The sequence below is a fragment of the Pipistrellus hanaki genome (assembly GCF_964339955.1).
Source record: "Pipistrellus hanaki genome assembly, chromosome: 10".
NCBI classification, from domain to species: Eukaryota; Metazoa; Chordata; class Mammalia; order Chiroptera; family Vespertilionidae; genus Pipistrellus; species Pipistrellus hanaki.
The window spans coordinates 9,375,184-9,395,345 of NC_140512.1; the positions used below are offsets into that span (position 1 = coordinate 9,375,184).

At 45.8% G+C, this 20,162-nt stretch overlaps 1 protein-coding gene and 1 long non-coding RNA gene across 8 annotated transcripts in view; one reads left to right on the forward strand and one right to left on the reverse strand.

Moving 5' to 3' along the window:
- Nucleotides 1-168: 168 nt before the first annotated feature.
- LOC311629093 lies at nucleotides 169-11,471 on the forward strand. Its single transcript, XR_014796140.1, has 4 exons — nucleotides 169-459; nucleotides 5,075-5,171; nucleotides 7,490-7,618; nucleotides 10,493-11,471. It is a non-coding gene; the product is annotated as an uncharacterized lncRNA (long non-coding RNA).
- The window catches only part of PDE1C (phosphodiesterase 1C), a gene marked incomplete at its 3' end in the record, with an annotated part of 257,690 nt that continues 247,940 nt past the window's right edge, over nucleotides 10,413-20,162 (reverse strand). For 3 of the 7 annotated variants that reach the window (XM_084896855.1, XM_084896859.1, XM_084896858.1), the window contains one exon: nucleotides 10,413-10,582. In XM_084896855.1, the coding sequence (XP_084752981.1) occupies nucleotides 10,413-10,582 (170 nt within the window). Of the gene's footprint in view, nucleotides 10,583-19,147; nucleotides 19,320-20,162 lie in introns of those variants that run through there. The other 4 variants (XM_084896856.1, XM_084896862.1, XM_084896861.1 and 1 more) reach the window with 2 other exon arrangements.

Genomic DNA, 20,162 nt, shown 5'->3' on the forward strand with positions numbered 1-20,162 from the left:
AGGGGTCCTGTGGGTTCCAGGGGGCTCCCCTGCCTGCCTCCCACCCACCCCCACCTGCATTCAAGCGCAAACAGCTGAGTCATTCTGATGCAGGCATTCTAGGAAGGGGCGGGGCGGGGAGAAGGGTGGGACCCATTGTGTGGTCTTGGCTTCCCCAGGAAAGAATTCAAAGAGGAGCCAGCAGAGTGAGAGTGAGTTTCTTAGTGAGGCAGTGAGAGAGTAAGCTACCCCACATACAGAGCAGCCCCGTTTTTCGTGGGCCTTGCTTCCTGTTTTGAGGTTTGTTAAATGGGTGTTAGGGCATCCAGTGAAGAGGAGGAGGCAAGTTCAGAATCGTCCCGGAAAGGGGTGGAGAGGACTTGGAGGAGCTCCGTCGGCCATTCTGCATCCTTATGTGGGCTGTTGGTTTCCCTGGTGTGCCATGTCGCTTCTGACGTATTATAATGAGCATCTAAAGAGGTAAGGGGTCCCGGGAGGTGGAATTGCTCACCGTGTTGGATTGAGCTGGTTTGAAACCACAAATCTGAGAGACGAAGGTCTTCCTTCCTTCCCCACAGTTCTGTGGCTTTTATCAACTGCAGCTGTTTCACCACATGCCCTGTCTGAATTCCTCTCTGTAGCTCCCTTCAAAGCCACCCATGGATGGGACCACACTAGTCTATGTCTGGTACATGGCCTCCCCACCTGTGACCTGCCCATCTGTAATTTTCTAGTTCATTCCCTCCCCCTAACCAATCTCCTGGCATTTTCATACCCAGCCCTTCCGTCCTCTGACCCAGCAGGCTATGTGAGGTTGCCTTTCTCTGTTGCTGTTTCCCACAGCAGCTGTACCGCTTTGCATTCCCACTGCAGGGCACAAGGGCGGGGTTTATTTTCCAAGAGCAGCTTGAATGAGTGACAAGGATGCTTCCTCCCCTAAAACTGAGGTCCCCAAGCTGGGAGGCCCTGCTTGATTCCTCCTGGATCCGCTGCACACCTAGGGCGGTGCCTGGGGAGGAGGAAGGCTCAACACACACTTGCTGACTTAGTCAAAGGTCCCCAGCAAGCCCACGGCTCTTAGGTCTGCAGGCTGAGGCTCCAACCACTGAGCAAAACTGGCCAGGACTCGAGTGATATTTTTTTTATCACAAAGTTGATGCGGTCTCTTCTTGGGCTTAAACCCTCGGGTGGCTTCCCACAGCTTTCAGAACACAGTCTCGATGACTAGAATAGCCGGGGTGCCCTCCGAGAGCTGTGCCTGCCTGGCTCTCACCCTCCCACACGAGCTCCAGCTGTTGGAAATACTAACAGCCCCAACGTCCAAAGCCTCTGTATGCCCCTCCCCTCTGCTTGGTCTGGTTCCACAAAGCCAAGATGGGGAGGGGAGGGGGGGGCAGGGGCCCATAGCAAGGGGCAACACTGGGGGATGGTCCTGGGTTGAGCTGGGGGGGATGTCACGGCCTGGGCAGAGACCTGCAAACACTCTAAGTCAAGGTCAGGGTCCAAGAGGACCAGCCAAGCTGCTCACTGAGGAGAGGGAGGTCAGACGGGGGTGAGGGGGGTGGTGGGGTCAGAGGGCTCAGGCCTGCTCTGTGTGTTGCCAAGGACCACTGTCCTGGAGAGTAGCTTTTCTTCTTAGACACCACTGCCACCTGCTGGAGACTTTTGTACATTGCAGTTGCCAGAAATGCTTGGCATTGATTGGAAAGATGCATAATCGGATTTGTGTGAATATGTCATTATTTTGACCAATATGTCATTAGTCAACAGAGCGGCAAACCGCGGCTCTCGAGCTGCATGTGGCTCGCAAGCCACAGTTTGCCGACCACCGCGTTAGACAATGTGGAGTTGTATTTTTTGCTTTGTAAAGTGATTTTCCTCAAAGATAAAAACTTAATAGCTTTAAGATGATGGGCACACAAAAGAATCTGTGTGGCGTGTGTAAGAGAACCAGGAGGACCTTATGTTCTAACTACAAACTATTTGTCCATTTTAACCACTCCTCTAACTCTAACCATAACTTCAGGGGGGGGGGGGGGGGAATCAATGAACACTCCCACATTCACCTAGCTTGGTGCTTTTTGTATGGAATAAAAGGTTCTTTTTGAAGCCTAGAATTAAAATTTTGGCTTTTCAGTACAGTAAAACCTCAGTATCACAAATTTATTCCGGTGACAGGGTGTCCATTAAAGCTGAAAGTCTGTTAGACAATAAAGTAGGTTTTCTGAATGTGTATGTTAAAAATTAACAAGTTAATTTACCTGTTTTTACTTATATAGACTCATTTAATTAAAATTAAGTATGTATGAAAAGCTTAATCTCACAGAAAAGATTTCTTTATGTATTACAATAATTTTAAATTTATACTGAATTCATGCATTCACCAGTCGCGGTGAGTAAACAAATACACACAGCTGGGGTGTGGCTTAGCCTCACCCCAGTTTAACTCCAGAAGGTCACAGCAGGAGACAACAGAACCAATTACCGCGAGATGCAGTGTGAGCACGTGCAAATCATTTGCCGAACACTGCTTACAAGCTGTGACTCTTGGATTTAAGTGCATAGACTACAGTAGTAGATATGTAGTATTTATTTATATAGTATTTATTTATGTCGGCAAAATTACTACGGTGTTTTTCCCCAACATATGGCCTATTCACTAAAATTTGTTAAAAATAGTGAATTAAAAACAAAAAAATAACCTGTTATTTTAATTATAACCAAATCTTGGTTATAAGCATTTTTAAATTAACACGGTGTTAACTTTTACATTCTGTTCGTTACATCCGAAGCCTGTTAAAATGAGGCGTGAAAAACCGAGGGTTTACTGTATTTCAAACTGACCCCCCTAAAATAATCATCTGAATTCATCCTATCACATGTGAACTATCATTTCCTTTCTAAATACATGGTGATGAAGTACAGTACGTCTCAAGCCAAATCCTAATCAATTTCTTCTGCAATAACCATTGTGAATGACTCTCATCTCGGTCGGTATTACTGAGGGAATGAACAGGTTGAAGCCTTGCTTGCCTCCCAGGGCCGTTCTGTAGGTCAAATAAGATTGTGGAAAGGCTGGGAAACATGGTAGATGCTCAAATGAAGATGTGTTTGCTTTCCCATCGGGCTGGGGTTTCTCTGCCGCCTCCACCCCATGGCCCGGGAAGTTGCCCTGGGGCCCAGGAGTTCATCAGTCCACACCTCTTTTTAAGCACTCAGCCCCACAGGCCAGGAAGGGGAACCGTGTGCCTAGAGGAGGAGAAGCAGGAACAAACACAACCTCATTTGAAACAGGTGTTGCCTGAAAACAAACCGCTAGGAGAGAGGTGTTCTAAGGGGCCGTCCTAATTGCCACAGCACCAAGCTCATCCAGAAAGGACGCCCAGGGCCAGGAGGGCAGCACACCCACTGGCTCCTTGGGAGGCCGTGAGCCCGCACCGAGATGAACCAGCTCAGGAAGACGTTATGGAGGGTAGAGGGCAGAAGAGCCTTCCCAGAGCCCCCAGGAGTCAGCGCCAGGGCAGAGAGACAGTCCTCTCACTTTGAGGGCACTCATGGTCTCCATGGGAACATACATAACCATTCGTCAAGCACTGGCCACTTCTAGAAGGCGCCAGACTTTACATGCATTTGATGATGTCATCGTTCTGGCTGCTACTGTGTGCCCTGAACTGATAAGGAAGTGGCTGCTAGAAGGATTCCATCTCACATCCGAGGCCATGCAGCTGGGCAGCCATGGCGCTGGGAAGTGGGTGGGATGCAGGTGGTCATGCTGGGAAGCCCGAGGCACTGGCAGGAGTCCTCCTGTGGGGGCACCCAAGAGCAAGGCACAGTACGGGCCTGAGCCCTCTGACCCCCGTCTCACCTCCCTCTCCTCACTGAGCAGCGTTGCTGGTCCTCTTGGACCCTGACCTTGACTTAGAGTGTTTGCAGGTGTCTGCCCAGGCCGTGACATCAGCCCACCCAGGACCATACCCCCGGTGCTGCCCCTCGCTGTGGGGTCCCTGCCCCACCCCACTCTCAATCTTGGCTCTGTGGAACCAGACCAAGCAGAGGGGAGGGGCATGTAGAGGCTTTGAACGTTGGGGCTGTTGGTATTTCCAGCAGCTGGAGCTCATGGAGCTTGGGGGGGAGGGGCAAGGCCAAAGGCTAGAGCCAGGCAGGCTCAGCCCACAGAGGGCATCCCGGCTATTCTAGTCGCCGAGGCTGTGTTCTGAAAGCAGTGGGAAGCCACCTGAGTGGTTAAGCCCAGGAACAGACTGCATCAACTTTGTGATTAAAAAAAAAAAATTTTTTTTAAATCACTGGAGTAGTTTCAGTGGCCATGGCTTCCAGCACTTCCAGAAAGGCTGCCAGGGGCCAGGAGGGCAGCAACTCCAAATTCACCCGTCAATAGTGAGTCCCAAGAGTCAGACCAGGGAAGTGTGGTTCAGTGATGTAACCAGGAGCACGGGCCCGTTCTTTCTCACTGGGTCTCATGTTCACGCTCAGTATGACCTCGTGACCTGAAACAGCTGCTGTGCATCCAGGCTGAGTCGGCACTCCAGGCAGGAGAAGCGGGAAGAGGCAGCTTTACCCCTTATCAGCCCAAACGGTGTCACCTGGCTGCAGATGAATGTTAACTTGCCCAATCTCTCCGGATGAAACAGGAAAAGGGGAAAGGACTTAGAAATGGAGGCTGCCAGAGCCTCTGTGTTAGCCAGCCACATTTAGTTAGCCAACATCTAGGGATAACAAATAGAAATTTAGGATGATGTAATTATATGGTAATTAATATAATTAAATGGTGCTATAAATAAATTATTTATTTCTATATATAACATGTCACAGATACTCTTTTAATTTTATATGTGTATTGCCTCTAGGAGACACCAGGGGGCAATGCAGCCTAAGAAATTAGTGTGTCTATATGGATTTACTCTGAACCTTGATTTCATCAAATTAAACCAATATGATTAAGGATGTGCCTTCCCAAAGTCCTAGTGCCACCCGTTCAGCATGGTTTCCACCTCATTTCCAGAAATGAGCCACATGTGATGTCCCTTTATCAGCACACATTTCATGTGGCTTATTAACATTCCATTTTTATTTTCAGATGGGAGACTGTTGATTGAAGACTCAAATGTGTTCTCTAATGCACCATCACCCAGAGCATTTCTAGCCTATTTTAGGAAATAACGACACTACACCAGGTATGTTTCCGAAATTCTGGGCCATTGGGAACTTGCACAGGTAGATGTTTGTGGGACAGAATAACGTAGGTAAGTGACCCACTTGTAAGGGTGAGGCTTGGAGCTGTGTTTCTTTCTTCTCTAGGAAGTCTTTTTTTTTTTAAGTAATGACACTTCAATCTTTAAACAATATTTATTTTTCTGAATCAACTGAAATTTTGACACATGAAGAGATGTTGAATCACAGAGAATTAGAATGAAGGCCAACTGAGGGATGATACATTGGAGGAACTTGAGAAAAACGAAGGAGTTGAATGTGGGGAATTAAATGGGGTGAATAAGAACAGAGTGAAGGCCCAGCTGGCATAGCTCAGTGGCTGAGCATCAACCTGTGAACCAAGAGGTCACGGTTTGATTCCGATTGGTGCACATGCCTGGGTTAATGACCCAAACCCCAGTGGGGGCTGCAGGAGGCAGCGATCGATGATTCTCTCTCGTCATTGACGTTTCTCTCTCTCTCTCTCCCTCTGCCTTCCTCTCTGCATCAATTATAAAATCCATCAAAAAGCCCCAGCCAGGTGGGTAGGGCTTCCCTGTGGGCAGGGATTAGTGGTGGAGCCCAGGCTGGGTGGGAAACACCTGCCTCTGCTCTGCCTTTGAGCCCAGAGCCTCAGCAGGGTGAGCGGGGCCTCCCTCTGCACAGCATTGATTACAGAGCTCTGGCAGGTTGGGCAGGCCTACAGTGGTGGCATTTGGGGGCAAACAGGTCGGCAGGGTGGGGGCAGTTTGGGGCAAGCAGACTGGCAAGGGGGGCAGCTGGGGGTGAGAAGGCTGGCAGGCAGAGTGGTTAGGGGCAATCAGGCAGGCAGGCAGGCGAGTAAGGAGCCAGCAATCCTGGATTGCAAGATGGATGTCCCCCGAGGGGTCCCAGATTGAAGAGGGTGCAGGCAGGACTGAGACACACACACACACTGATTTCATGCACCAGGCCACTAGTATGTGTATGTGTGTGTGTGTGTGTGTGTGTGTGTGTGTGTGTATATATATATATATATATATATATATATATATATATATATATATTTTTTTTTTTTTTTAAGAATAGAATGAAGAGCAGCAGTTGTAGGAAGTAGGAAGCAGGGAGCTCAGGGATTCAGAATAGCTGGAACAGATAATTGATCGAGGCCCAAGAACTCCAAGACCAGGGACCCCGGTGAAGGGAGCATTGAGGTGGGGATACCGGGTTTCCCACTGAATGTAGGAATGCATATTAAAGGTTAAAATGCAGTGTGACACAGAAATCACTGCCTATGGGGACAGCCTGGTGGGTAATAGGTCATTAAATTATTAACTTTTTTTTTTTACTGAGGTTGAAGAATATTAACAACTTACCTAATGTCACACAACTAGGGGCCTAACTCAAAAACCTAACTTCTTTATACTACACTCCAAGAAATAATTGCTGATATTTGTTGAGTCCTTAGTATATGCTTGGCCTGTAATGCTATGTTGTTAGGTTCTATTATTATCCCCATTTTACAGCTGAGGAAGCTAAAATTCAGAGATTACAAAACCTGGTAAAGCTCATATTGCAAATAAAAGACAAGAGTCCATATTTAATTGTAAGTTTTTCTAACCCCACAATCCAAGTACTTAACCACTAGCTATACAGCTTAACCTGGAATGATACGCTTAGTTGATAACACAGGTGTTTTACCTTTGGAGTAGCTGCTATTATAGGTTACTCATATTAATTAATTTATTGGTTTTGTGGTGTAGATAATTTTTTCAAAGCTATTGCCTACACAATCAGGAAGCAAATTGAAAAGGGAAAATTATACTATTCCTCATGACAAGATATTCAGGGGTGCCAAGCACAGGGGAACTCTCTTTCCCAATGAATCCCAGAATTCTGGAGAAGAAAAGAATGATTCACATATAGGAAGTCCTTTAAAAGCATCTTTATTTGCTAAAAGAATATACATAATTTGGCATTTCTATACAACGCATCATGCAATTAACATGGTAGACATTTTACAAGCAATGCAGAATCTCAATATCTGGGCATCTGCTCAATGAAAACATTAGCAAAGGTTGAAATAACATCTTGGGACCAAAAAATACAGAGGGAGCTAATTTTCTCTGCCAAGATCATGGCTTTTAATGTCAGGAACAGTCAAGAAGGCACAGCCACCTTGACCTCTCTACCTGACCCTGGAGGTATTGGGATAAATGAGGAACATCATCAGGGGTTGATCCCAGTGATGTAAGAACTCATAAAAATATCCTGCAGGCTTGGACATTCTTATGTTGCCATTTACTTTTTTAAAATGTTATAGGAGTTTATTAGCATTTATTTGAACCAAACAAAGTGTATGCCTGGAAGCAAGACCTCAACAGACTTAGAAAAACACTCCCCAGAAAAGACCGTGTGGAGTCTGTTCATGCCTTTGGAATGAAGGGGGAAGGTAAGGAAGATTACATGGATGTGGGAGAAAACAAGGCAAGGATTGGATTACAGGACAGTTAATAAGATCATGTGCATCCTTGGGGGTAGTTATGCTCTGAGGGGTCCAGAAAAGAGGCATTTCAGAGGTGTGTTAACCTAGATGCACAGAAACAATGGACAGGGCTTGCTAAAGGCAGACATAAACCTTTCCCTAAAGAAATTACATGCCTGTGGCATGACTATCCACCATGACCTGCCCAGTAGGAATGTATGATCAGATCACCCTAGGAGGTTACTCTAGGCTACCTTTATTACACTGCCCTTTTTTTGTCCACAATAGCATTGGATAGTAAGGAAGCCACTACCCCATGGGCAGGTTCATTGTGTGGCCAAATGTGTACAGCAAGCATGAAGGCTCCTGTCTACAAACAAGTAGAAGTGGCCTGTTGAGTTAATCTAAGTTAGGTGGAATAGGGACCACCAGCCTGCAGAAAGGTACTCTTGATCAGGCACCATGCTGGGAGCTAATAATTACAATTGCTTCCCTAACAAAGTGTTTCCTTTTTGTCTAGTAATTAAATTTCCATGAAATACTATCACAAAGCGTATCCTAATATATAAAGAGCCAGGATCCATAACGTCCAAAACGAACTAATGGACGACTGAATGCCAGGCTGCGCGAACAGCAGGCTCAGATGGATGGGGACTAGCGAGTGGCTGAACTGCTAACCTCTCCGTCCCTCCTGGGTCACGGGCACTGTGGCAACCTAGCACGGACTGCCGCTGCCAAGGCTGGTGCAATGCAGTTGGTCAGGGGGCCCCACCATCGCCCCACGATCACCCTGCAGAGGGGGCCCAGGCTACCCAGCTGGCAGTGGTGGGAGGGGCCTCCCTCTGTGGGGTGATCAATCACAGGGCTCCCAGACTGTAAGAGGGCTTAAGCTAGGCTGAAGGACCACCCTCCCCCAGTGCATGAATTTCATGCCTCTAGTTTTAAATAAATTGCTTAGTAGCTTGATGGGCACTAAATTCTTTAACTGGCTCAATTGCATAAGCTATTTTATTAGAAATGAACTTCAGAGAATGGAAGGAGAGGCCCTGAAACCCTTTACAATCAGACCCCAGAGGGTGTGGAATCAGGCACAGCTCCTTCTTTTGGGGGGTGGGAGTGGAGGGGTAGTCCTGGAGATATTTTCCTGGCTGTGGCATCCTCATCGCTATACCTGTTGTGGCCCTGTCCCTAGCCAGGCGTTAGCTACAGCAGAACTTCCCTTTTCTTTCATCCCCGTCACCAAAGGCACAGCGGACATTATGAATCCCACTGTCTACGTAAACAAACTGCGGCTTGATTATTTCATTAGTTCAAGGACCTGAAACCAGCACAGACAGGACAGGACTGGCAATCAGAGCTGCCTGACAGTGAGCCTGATGTGTCCCCTCATCAGACTTTCTGAAGGTGTCGAAAGCTGTGTTTGGCCTTGAACCTTTCCTTACAATTTCTGTGAATTTAATGCCAAAGTAAAAGCTCTAGGAGAGCCCTTCTCGGTGTGGTTCAGTGGTTAGAGTGACAGTGTGCACACCAAAGAGTCAAGGGCATGTACCTGGGTTATCAGGGCCAGTATGGAAGTCAACTGATCCATGTGTCTCTCTCACATCGACGTCTCTCTCACATCGACGTCTCTCTCTCTCTCTCTCTCCCCCCTCCACCCCTCCCTTCTACGCTCTTTAAAAATCAATGGAAAAAGTATCTTCAGGTGAGGACTAACAACAACAACTAAACTCTAGGAGAGACCCAGTTGGGCTAAAAATGCCGCCACAATGAGAAGGGGGGTGCAGACTTCCGTTCTACCAACGCCTGTGAGAGCATTTGAGCTCCCAAAGGACTCACCGATGTGGTCTGTGAGGAAGATGATCTGAAATTTAACTTAAAGGCATTTTCAACCTTACGGAGACAAATGTGCAATTAAGGAATTCCCATTGGCTTCAGCATTTTACACCCTCCTGCCCCCAGACCACAGGACCAAAGGACACATCCTGGAGTAGGTTTCAAACCTAGACTCCCTGAGCCTGGGCACCTCATGGCTTCCTAGCATTAGCTGCTGAGAGTGAAGTTCAGGGTCAACTGCCTTCTCCTGCAAACCCTCACAGCCCTACAGGAGTCTATTAGGCCCGAGGCACGCAATGGGAACCAAAACAAGGGTCTTTACTTTGAACCTGGATCTGCTCAGTAAGCCCAAGTTCAGAAATATCTATGAACACACAATTCCTAAGTCTTCTTTTCCCACTAAGACTGCTTCCATTCAGGAGCCCAACTTTTGTTTGGAGTGCCTCTACTTGGACAGGGATATGTTTATTTGAATTTTAAACATTGCATTTAAAATTGAGGAAAAAATGGCTTTAGAAGTACAGTTCTGAGATACAATGATTACTAACCAATAGTCTTAGTGGAACAAGTCAACTTCTGGGGATAAAAATAGTATCAAGGGGAAGAATTTCATTTTTTTCTAAACAGGTTGTATCATGTTCATTTTAGTCCAATTTAGACTTTGAAAGATTTAGAGCAATAAAAGCCACATGAGACAACCAGCTTACTGGTTTGCTGGGAGGTCTGCACTGACCCCCAAATATCTAGCAACTGATGAGTTTATAGCAGAAGAGTGAAGGGAAAATCGCACACAGCTCCTCTTTGCCGTGGTGGGCTCAGCTAGGATGGCTTTCACCCCCCCAACCCCCCCCAGCAGCCCTTTGGAGGTATACCTGGTGCTGAGAGGCAGAGACTGGGCCCCTCCGCCACCCCCTCCCTTCTCCTTGACCTATTTCCTATTCCAGTTATGGGAGATGTTCTGAATCTTTTTCAGTTTGATCCTCTGATCCAGCATCTTGTACCTTGCAGGGTGCTCGTCCGTTTTCTTGGGGACCGACGGCGCATAGGAACTGGATGCGTAAGCGGGACGTTTGAAGTGGCGCAGCGGAGGCTTGATCACTGGCAGCCATGCAAAGGAAGGACAGACAGCCGTTAGCTCAGCGAGGCCCCAGCAAGCTCCTCAGCCCGAGACCTGTTTGCTGTCTTCAAAACCAAGAAACCAACAGAGCTAAACTCTCCCTGGAGTCTGAGGGAGACAGATGAATCGGACAGATGAATAAGCATATCATCACCTTGGCCGCTCACTTTAAATAAAGACAAATTCCCAGAGATAAACAGTGATGAGCCCAGATGTCAAGTTCTTTTCTAATGAAGAATGGGGGTCAGGAAGAGAGAGGGTGCAGGGGGGTCACTTTGGGGAAGAGCAAGGCAAAAGGAAGTGAGCTGAGCCATGTCATCAACCAGCACTTAGCATTGTCTGTAAGCTTTTGGGGTTGTGATGTGGCAGGCAATCGTGAGCTGCTAATACAAAGTGCATCCTTGAGAAAATTTTGCAAAAATATATATAAAGCTCACGTATCCAACCGAACCAAAGATCTGAACAGAAGCCTTACCAAAGAAGATATACACATAGCAAAAAAGCAAAGGGAAAGATGTTCAACAATTTTTGTCACTAGGGATTTGCAAATTAAAATGATAGCCTTAGCCCATTTTGCTCAGTGGATAGAGCGTCCACCTGCAGACTGAAGGGTCCCAGGTTCAATTCCGGTCAAGGGCACATGCCTGGGTTGTGGGCTCGATCCCCAGTGGGGACATGCAAGAGGAAGCCAATCAATGATTCTCTTATCACTGATGTTTCTATCTCTCTCCCCCTCCCCCTTTCTCTTTGAAATCAATAAAAGTATATTAACACAACAATGGTGATATATATACTACACACCGATATGAATAGATCAAATAAAAATTTAAAAAATCTGATGATGCTCATTGCTGGTGAGGGAGCTCTCACTCTTGCTGGTGGGAACGCAGAATGGTGCGGCCACTTTGGGAGACAGTGCGACAGTTTCTTAGGAAGCCGGTCATAGTCATACTCTGTGATCCAGCAGTTGTGCTCCTAGATAGGTACCCAATGGACTTGAAAACTTATGTCCATTAGGTACCTATCTAGGTACCTAAACATGTAAACCTAAACATGCATTTTATAGAAGTTTATTCATAATTGCCAAAGATTAAAGCAACCAAAAAGCCCCTCAATAGTTAAATGAAGAAACAAATTGCAGAACATTTCATACCAGGGAGTGTCATTCAGTGGTTAAAAGCAAAGAGCAGTCAAGCCGTGTGAAGACTTAGATAAATCTTCTATGTGTAATGAATGCTAAGTGAAAGCCGCCAGTCTGAGGAGGCTACAAACTGAATGATTCCACTTAGAGGACACGCCTGAAAGGGCAAAACAATAGAAATGATCAAAGGATCAGGGACGGCCAGGAGTTCAAAGGGAGGAGGGGGGTTGTAGGGCAGCAAAACTATTCCGAATGGTACTGTGGAGATGGATACATCAAAATCCAGAACACACTGCAGCACATGGTGTGAACCTTAATGGATGCAAATTTTAAAAATAATTTCGGAGGTTAGGAATCACAGAATGAAATGCAGGATGTAACAAAACAATCTAATGGCATTACGAATGTGGGAAACATTAAATAGAGTGTAGCAAAAAGGCACTCACCTAAAGAACTGTATGTGAGTGCATTCCGTTAGACTAAAGCCCAGCAAGGCTGCAAACAAGTACTGTATATGGGAAGACAGTATTGTTGGGAGTACTAGTTAACAATTCCAACACTACCCTATGGGTCTACGGCAGTGGTTGGCAAAGTTATTAGTCAACAGAGCCAAATATCACAATAGCTCCTAAGCTGGCATTTGCTAAAAACTCAAGGAGCCAAAGAGCCTCATGTGGCTCGCGAGCCTCCGTCTGCTGACCACTGGTCTACGGGAACTGAACAACCATGCATGTGAATAATGGCTGGTGAGAGCCAAGGTTTTCCTGTGGGAGAAGAATATACAAATAAGTGGAAGAGTCAGAATGGTCCAAGTGGCTGTAGGAATTCAAGTTTCACTTACTGTAGATATAGATGGACACATAAACACACATTTTCTTGGTCTATTAGCTGAAAAGTTGTAAAAGCTACAAGCCTAGAAATCTCAGTAGCAACAAATACTCCCTAATACCCAGACCGTGGCTTCTAATACTCTTCTCCAGTGAATGGATCCAGGTTTCCTTGTGGAGATGGCTGGTTCTGAGACTAGAGAACAAGATGAACCTGGAGCATCTTGTAGTGGCAGAAAAGTAAGAAAATACAAAAAACAAACAAAATACAATGAAAGACAGGACAAAAATGAAAGAGCTCCCAAATGACCAAAGTTGGAATGATTTGACCATCAAAATAAACACAGCAGTGTGGAATTTTAACCCAAAGTATAAAGTAAACATCCAAGGCTTTATACCGAGATAACTACATACTGGAGTAAATAAATAATTTTGGGAGAGTATACACACTTTTCAGGCAAAAGAATTCCAAATAAGTCCTGTTGATGAACCTCCCTCACGGAGAAGGAGTCTTTAGTGTGGGCTGGAGTACAGGCTGGGAAGGGGCCCAAGAGTAACCTTACAGAGAAGAAATCTAACAAACACCCCCTCCTCCAGGAAACCGAAGTTGACGCTAACAGTGATAAGCAGTGTTGGTAGTATACAGCCTTATTTTATGGGATGAAAATGCAAATTGTGTAATGAAAATAGCACTTTACCTCTGTGGTCTTCCTCCCCAAAATACATAATCCCATTCTAACGACGAAAAAGCATCAGATGAGTCACAGGTGAGTGACATTCTACAAAATACCTGACAGATATGCCCCAAAACTATCCAAGTCACCCAAAACAAGGGAAGGCGGAGAAACTGGAAACCAAAAGGCACCTCAGGAAACGTGTGACTAAATGCCAGGTGTTATCCTGGGTGGGACTCTGGAACTGAAGACACTAGGTAACAACCAAGGAAATCTGAATAAAGGGTGGACAGTGGATAATAAGAAAAGCACACCGTCTGACCTGCAGATCTGCACGCAGAAGAAGGTAATGGATACTCCTCCCTCGGCTCCACTCCACTATATCCCCACCTCTGCCCCGCCTCTTCCCCTTCCTGCTCCTGCTGGAGACAATGTGAAGGTGAATCAAGGTGAAACCTGGTTAAGTGATCATCAGGATCAGGTTTGGTGTAATAAAGAGGTGAAAGGTGTGGAGGAGCAGAGATGCTGAGTCATTGCCCGGGACGCGAGTTCTCTCTGTGGCGAGTCTGCTCCCACAGAATGGCCAGCAGGAGTGTGATGGACAGGTCGCTTGCAGGAGAAAGACTGAGGGATACCTCCGTTACACAAGAGAGAAACCAGCTGTATCCATCTAATCCAATAACGGGGAAATGCATGGCGTTTATGATCAAGGAGATTAGAAGCAACTTCAATGTGCAATCACAGGGAATGAAATATCCTACTGGGGCACTATGTGAAAATGATATAGATGTCTATTAATAAAAATGAAGGTACATGCAAATGAAAAAGCAGTATAGATGATCTAACCTTATTACTATAAAAACATATAAATGTTATGCACAGGAAACTCTGTAAGAACATACATTTAAACCATAGCAGTGATTACCTATGAGTAATATAAACTTGGTTATTTTACTTCTTATTGGTTATTGATATTTCCTAATTTTTCTAATATGATCAGGCTTGAGTGACACAACTTTTTCCAAAGAAACATACTACTAAAATGTCTTCTACAGTATTGTAGATCAGGCCTTTTCTACAAAATCATACATAATAGAAGGACAGTAAAACTATGTTTACTCTGGGCCTTAGTCAGAAACATCTCAGAGAGCTCCTAGCTGCATATTATTTGACAGCCTATAGAGTAATATTCATTCATCGGTGTCTTAGAGCACCTACTGTGTCCTGCTGATGTCCCCATGAACAAAACAGACAGAAATCCCTGCCCTCAGGGGCCTTCCATTCTAGGAACCCTCTCTGAAACCTGTGGCTTGCTTACAGAAGAAAAAGTGCTCAAGCATGATTAGTGATCCCATTACTACAAACTCCAGAATACCCACTCCAATTTTGCCTTTTGAGTTAGGCTGACATGGGAAGGCGTTCAGCAAATGGTGCTGTGGTGGCATCATAAGGTACCCGCAGAACAACGGAGATGTTTAAGATCGAGGAGTTTCTTAGGGTAAACAAGGGATCGAAGCACAAAACAGTCTAGAAACAAACATAAAAACGGTCTCCTTACCTAATGGTGTAGAGACAGGAGGGGGCTTCAGCATCAAAGCTGGTGGTGTCAACATCCGGCCGGCTGATTTAGCGCTCAAATCAAGGTCCCTCTCCACATTCATTGCATTTTTGCTGCTCAGCATGAACCCAGGCAAAGTATTATTGAATTTCCAGTTCTCAGCATGAAGAAAAATTTACCGTTTGCTGGAATTCTGATCATCAGAACAAAATCTCTCCTTGCCACCAGAGTCTTAGGAAATAAGAGTTGAACGCTCTGACAGAGATCAGCCCTCCACCGACATGATAGAAATACTTCTATGCCTGGCATCAGCCTCTCTTGAAATGTGGAGAAAAGGGAAATTGAGAGAGTGCTGTTTTGTAATGAACCCCGATTTGATCTCAGGGCAAAAGAGCAGAGCCAGAGATAAGGGCACCATCTAGAGTTCAGCAGGGACTTCTCTTTCTTAGGTGCTGGGGTGGCCTCCTGAGGACTCCTTCATTCCTGAAATATTTCTGGAAGGGAGTCTGACCCTTCCCCTTCAATGACTGGGCACTTCCCACAGCTGAACCAAAGCAAACCTGATGCAATCCCCTCCCCCTCTTGAGAAGAAGCAAACTGGGAACAGAACCCCTCCCCTCATGCCTGTTCATCTGCAAGGTGGGCCCTTTCCTCTTCAGGACATAGTCACAAAGTCTGCTCTCGTCTCTTGGAGCAACGTGCTTGTAGAAAGGATCTCATTAGCTAATGAAGGCTTGACAAAGTCACGTGTATGTGTAGAATCTGCACTTGACAAAGTCATCATTGGATACTACTTTCAAACGTGCTTAGGAAAAGACAAGATCAAGTAAAAAACTAACTCTTTCATCACCTTTATTTGGCAATTACACAGGGTGTTTGTTTTTCACAAAAGGTGTGTTCTTTTAGAAGTTTTCCTCTTCCTATGCTCAAATCTCTTATTTGTTATAAATACCACAATTCCTCCCAACGGTATCTATGACCTTCTCCACTTCCTCTGCCACCCACCAGCCTACCTTCTAGTTTCTCTCTGTCTCTCTCTTTCTGAGACCATTTTGCTTTTGGTAGCTATTTGTGTGTGTGAGGAGGAGAGACAAGGAGAGAGATTATTACATAGAAGTATTCTTTAGAAAATAGATATGGATTTATCCTATACTAGTAGCCCATCGCGCATATCGCACACAGGCGGCCACCCACAGCTTCCACGGGAGCTAGTGGGAACCGCAGTGGATTGCCGAGTGCCACACAGTTTCCACAGGAGCCATGAGGCTTCCGCAAGAAGCAGGAGTGAGCTGCCGGTGCCCACAGGAGCCAGGAGGGAGCCACACAGCTTCCACGGGAGGTGGGAGGGACCCATGCTGCTTCTACGGGAGGTGGCCTGCTGTCTCCTCTCCGGGCCTGTGCTTGGCCACAGAGGCCGCGGGCCAGCCCCCCGTCCCTGTCCATGTCCACTCTGGCTCAGGGGGACTGGCCTGAGCTGGACAAGGCGGTTCACTGGCCCCCCATCTCCACTCCAGGCCTCACTTGCGTGAACAACCTCCTCCTGTCTGGTTGTGACCCATTACAGAGTCCTGACCTAATTTGCATATTTTCTCTTTATATAGATAGATAATAAAAGCCTAATATACTAAGTGTCTGACCGTTCAACCATACAACCAGTCACTATGATGCGCACTGACCACCAGAGGGGCAGATGCTCCGAATGGTAGGTTAGTTTGCTGCTGGGGTCTGGCCGATTGGGACTAGGTGAGATGGGCCAGACACACCCTGGAGCCCTCCTGTGGTGCCTCCCCAGCCCCAATCGTGCACTGGTGGGGTCCCTCAGCCTGGCCTGTGCCCTCTCACAAACCAGGACCCCTTGGGGGATATCGAAGAGCCAGTTCCAGCCCAGTCCCCACAGGCCAGGCAGAGGAACCCCACCTGTGCACGAATCTGTGCACCAGGCCTCTAGTTCATATATAAAATTGATGGCTGCTAGTTGGATTCAGGTGTTAAAATATGACTGAAGTTTTATAAAACTCCTTGTTTAAGATGCTGTTTCTCAAAGTACCTTCAATAAAGTTGTGAATGGAGTAGATGTTGTTGTGGGAGGGTGGTGATCTTAAGTCCAATTTAACTGGGTGAAGGTTAAACGAGTCTGTTCATGGTAGGACTTTGAAACCTAAATAATGGAGAAGCGTATTATAAATCCCTAAGAATAGCAGATAGCATGCAGATTCCTCAATTTTATCAGGCAAAGGAACCCCCTTTATCAGGAGCAAGTCACAGAGTATTTGGCGGAACACGTTGAGAAAGACTGGGCCAATTCGCTCTTATATCACATCCATCTCATTCCTACAGCACACCCTGGTGTTCTGCACCGAGTGACCGCAGGCCCCAGAGAACAATGACAGGTCCTCGTGGAACCCAGTCCAGCCGGATTCCCGGAGTGGAACCACAGGCTGCATCAGCATCCTGCTCTTCCCATCTCCCGCCACCGCAGTGGGGCACTGGCATCCAGCACTGAGGCCATGCACCAAAGGCAGCCACGTGGCTCACTCTCAGCTTCTGGTCAATTTCTAATGTTGGTGCCTTTTTATAAAAAGAAGTATCAGACACATGTTTTCTTCTGCTTCAAAGATAAAGCTATGATATGACCTTTGCAAAATCCATTTCCATCTATAGACAGTTTCTATCTGCATTTGCACACACACGCACACACGCACACACGCACGCACACATATACTAAACTAACAAGATACAATAATTAATATTTAATGCCTTTCAAGTGTTGTTTTACCTGAAGAACAAAATTCCTGCCATTCATTCCATCTCAAATCAGTGTTTATTTGCGGGATGGGTCTGAAATCTAATTAAAAACCCTTACAAAAATCACCTATAAGGCCGAAACGGGTTTGGCTCAATGGATAGAGCGTCGGCTGGGGGACTGAAAGGTCTCGGGTTCGATTCCAGTCAGGGGCATGTACTTTGGTTGCGGGCATATCCCCAGTTGGGGGTGTGCAGGAGGCAGCTGATTGATGACTCTTTCTCATTGATGTTTCTAACTCTCTCTCTCTCTCTTCCTCTCTGTAAAAATCAATAAAATATATTTTTTAAAAAAATCACCCATGAGTTCTGAATTGCAAGGATTGGAATGTTATTAACATCAGTTCCATTGAGGATGGAACAATATGAGACCTGTGATGTTAAAAATAACATCAGGACCTGCCATGGTAAAAATAAATAAATACATACATACATACATACATACATACATACATACATACAATATCTGACACACACTGTGCACTGAGCACATGCTACACATTTAACTTGAGCTGGTCTATCGTCCTCACTACAACCCTAACAGGCAAGCACTAGTGTCGCTTCCTTTCGGGGTGAGGAGACTGAGGCGTAAAGAGCTTCAGTAACGTGCCCAGGTTCACACAGCTAGTGCATAGGAACCTGGATTCTGGTTTCTCAACCAAGCGCTCTGGCTTCAGAGCCTTCCTCCCGTATTTAAAATAACTGCTACTTATTAAATGCTCTGCACCCTTATGAGTTAATGACAAATGAGTTCATTTAATAAAAGGATTACTTTAAAAATAAAAGAATAAGAAAGTCCTCCCTCCAGGAGATGAACATCCTCACCTAAGTTCTTTGTTTTCATTGTGTTCGCCCTGGCAACCACCAAGGACATGAGACCTACTGTTTCCAGGAAGGGAGGGTGTGGATATTTGGGGATTATACAAGTGATGTCTTGTGCTTGATTTTTCTCATCAGTGTGTGCATTTTTTCCGCGTATGCATAGGAAGATGGGAAGTGTAAGGCGAAATCAGCAGTGTTATGTCCCTCCTTCACATCAACAACGACCTACGCCATAAAGAGTCAGTAAAGATAAATTTCTTCAGCGTTCTAGAGCTCCGAGGGCTAAATAACAAATGCGTTTTGATCTAATCCATGACAAGAATGACAACTGCCATCCCTCAAAGTGAACTCAAGATAAAAGACAATTGCCAATACGGAATTCATTGGAATCTTCACCACGTAAAAGAACTTGGGACATGGGTAACTGACCTAATCCCCAGGCAGAGTACAAGTGCAAAAGATAGGCGGGTAGAGTGTGGGTGATTTTACATTGTGCCAATGTCAATGAGACTCAGAACAAGGAGCACTAACTTTGGCAAGCTATTTATTTGATTATGCCTCCATTTCCTAATTTGTGGAATGGAGATTATGGTACCTTCCTGAAGAGTTGCTATGATGATTCAATGAGGTCATAGATAGTACATGAGAAGAACCTAGAATTGTCCCTGATATTGAATAGATGTGCAATACATATCAAAGTATTTATTATAAAAAATCTGTATGGGGGGCGGTCAGAAGTTAACATTTTTGAAGTCTATCACTCAGTAACTAACAATGTACATAATATTTTGTTTTGGTAAAAGAAACATAAGCTTCCTAAAACGTCTTCAGACCTCAGAGCCGGTCAGTCCTCTTCTGAGAGATCCTCTGGATGGACGTGTTATCCGTAGTCCCCTAGAACAGGACACACAACAATGTCATTGCAAGCCAGCTGGCATCTACGCACACAAACTGTCTACATCAGGCGCTGGAGGTTAGAAGCAGAGCCGCGTCTACTGCCAACACTACCGTGCACGCCAGCAGCTGCACACACAGAGGAGCAATGAGCGAGCTATCCACATCGGTGAACGACTACAGTACTGTACCTTTGCATCTAGGGATCCCTCCAGCAAAGTGGTGTGACCGAGGCACCCGGGCATCTGCTCAGAAGGAAGTCACTGACTACTCTTCCGCAGTGGCAGTCATGACCGTAAGAAGCGGTGAAACTCCGGGCCACTCCTCCAGCGAGAGCCAAGGTATCCTCAGCTCTCCATCATTCACGACCCCCCCATGGAGCTCATGAGGCTCACCAACCCCATAAGGCAGAGGTGAAGTTGGCACTAGAAAAGAATTGGCTGCAGGTGCTATGGCTTTATTCTGTAAGAGTCACTTTGCTAAAGATGTGCAAGAATTCAAGGCGAGTCCCTAGACTAGTGTTCTGGTGCTGGAGCTGCAGGAGGACCCCTCAGGCAGTTTCAGAAACCACACAAGCTGTTCTTTAATGACGTGGTCTCTGGTGGCTTCTGGATTGGGGCACGTTATTTGCAGAACTTTCTTTATATCTGAATTTCCAACACCCATATTGCTCGATAGGTTAGAAAGAGAAAACATTGCATTTCTCTGAAATATATGTAAAATCATGTCTACGAGGATAAAGACAAACAAAGCTGTTTTGGAAGACAGTACATTTTTCACTTAAATCTACTGTATAGTAGCCTGCTAAACAGATGTTAAAATAGACATTTTTCCAAGAACTAG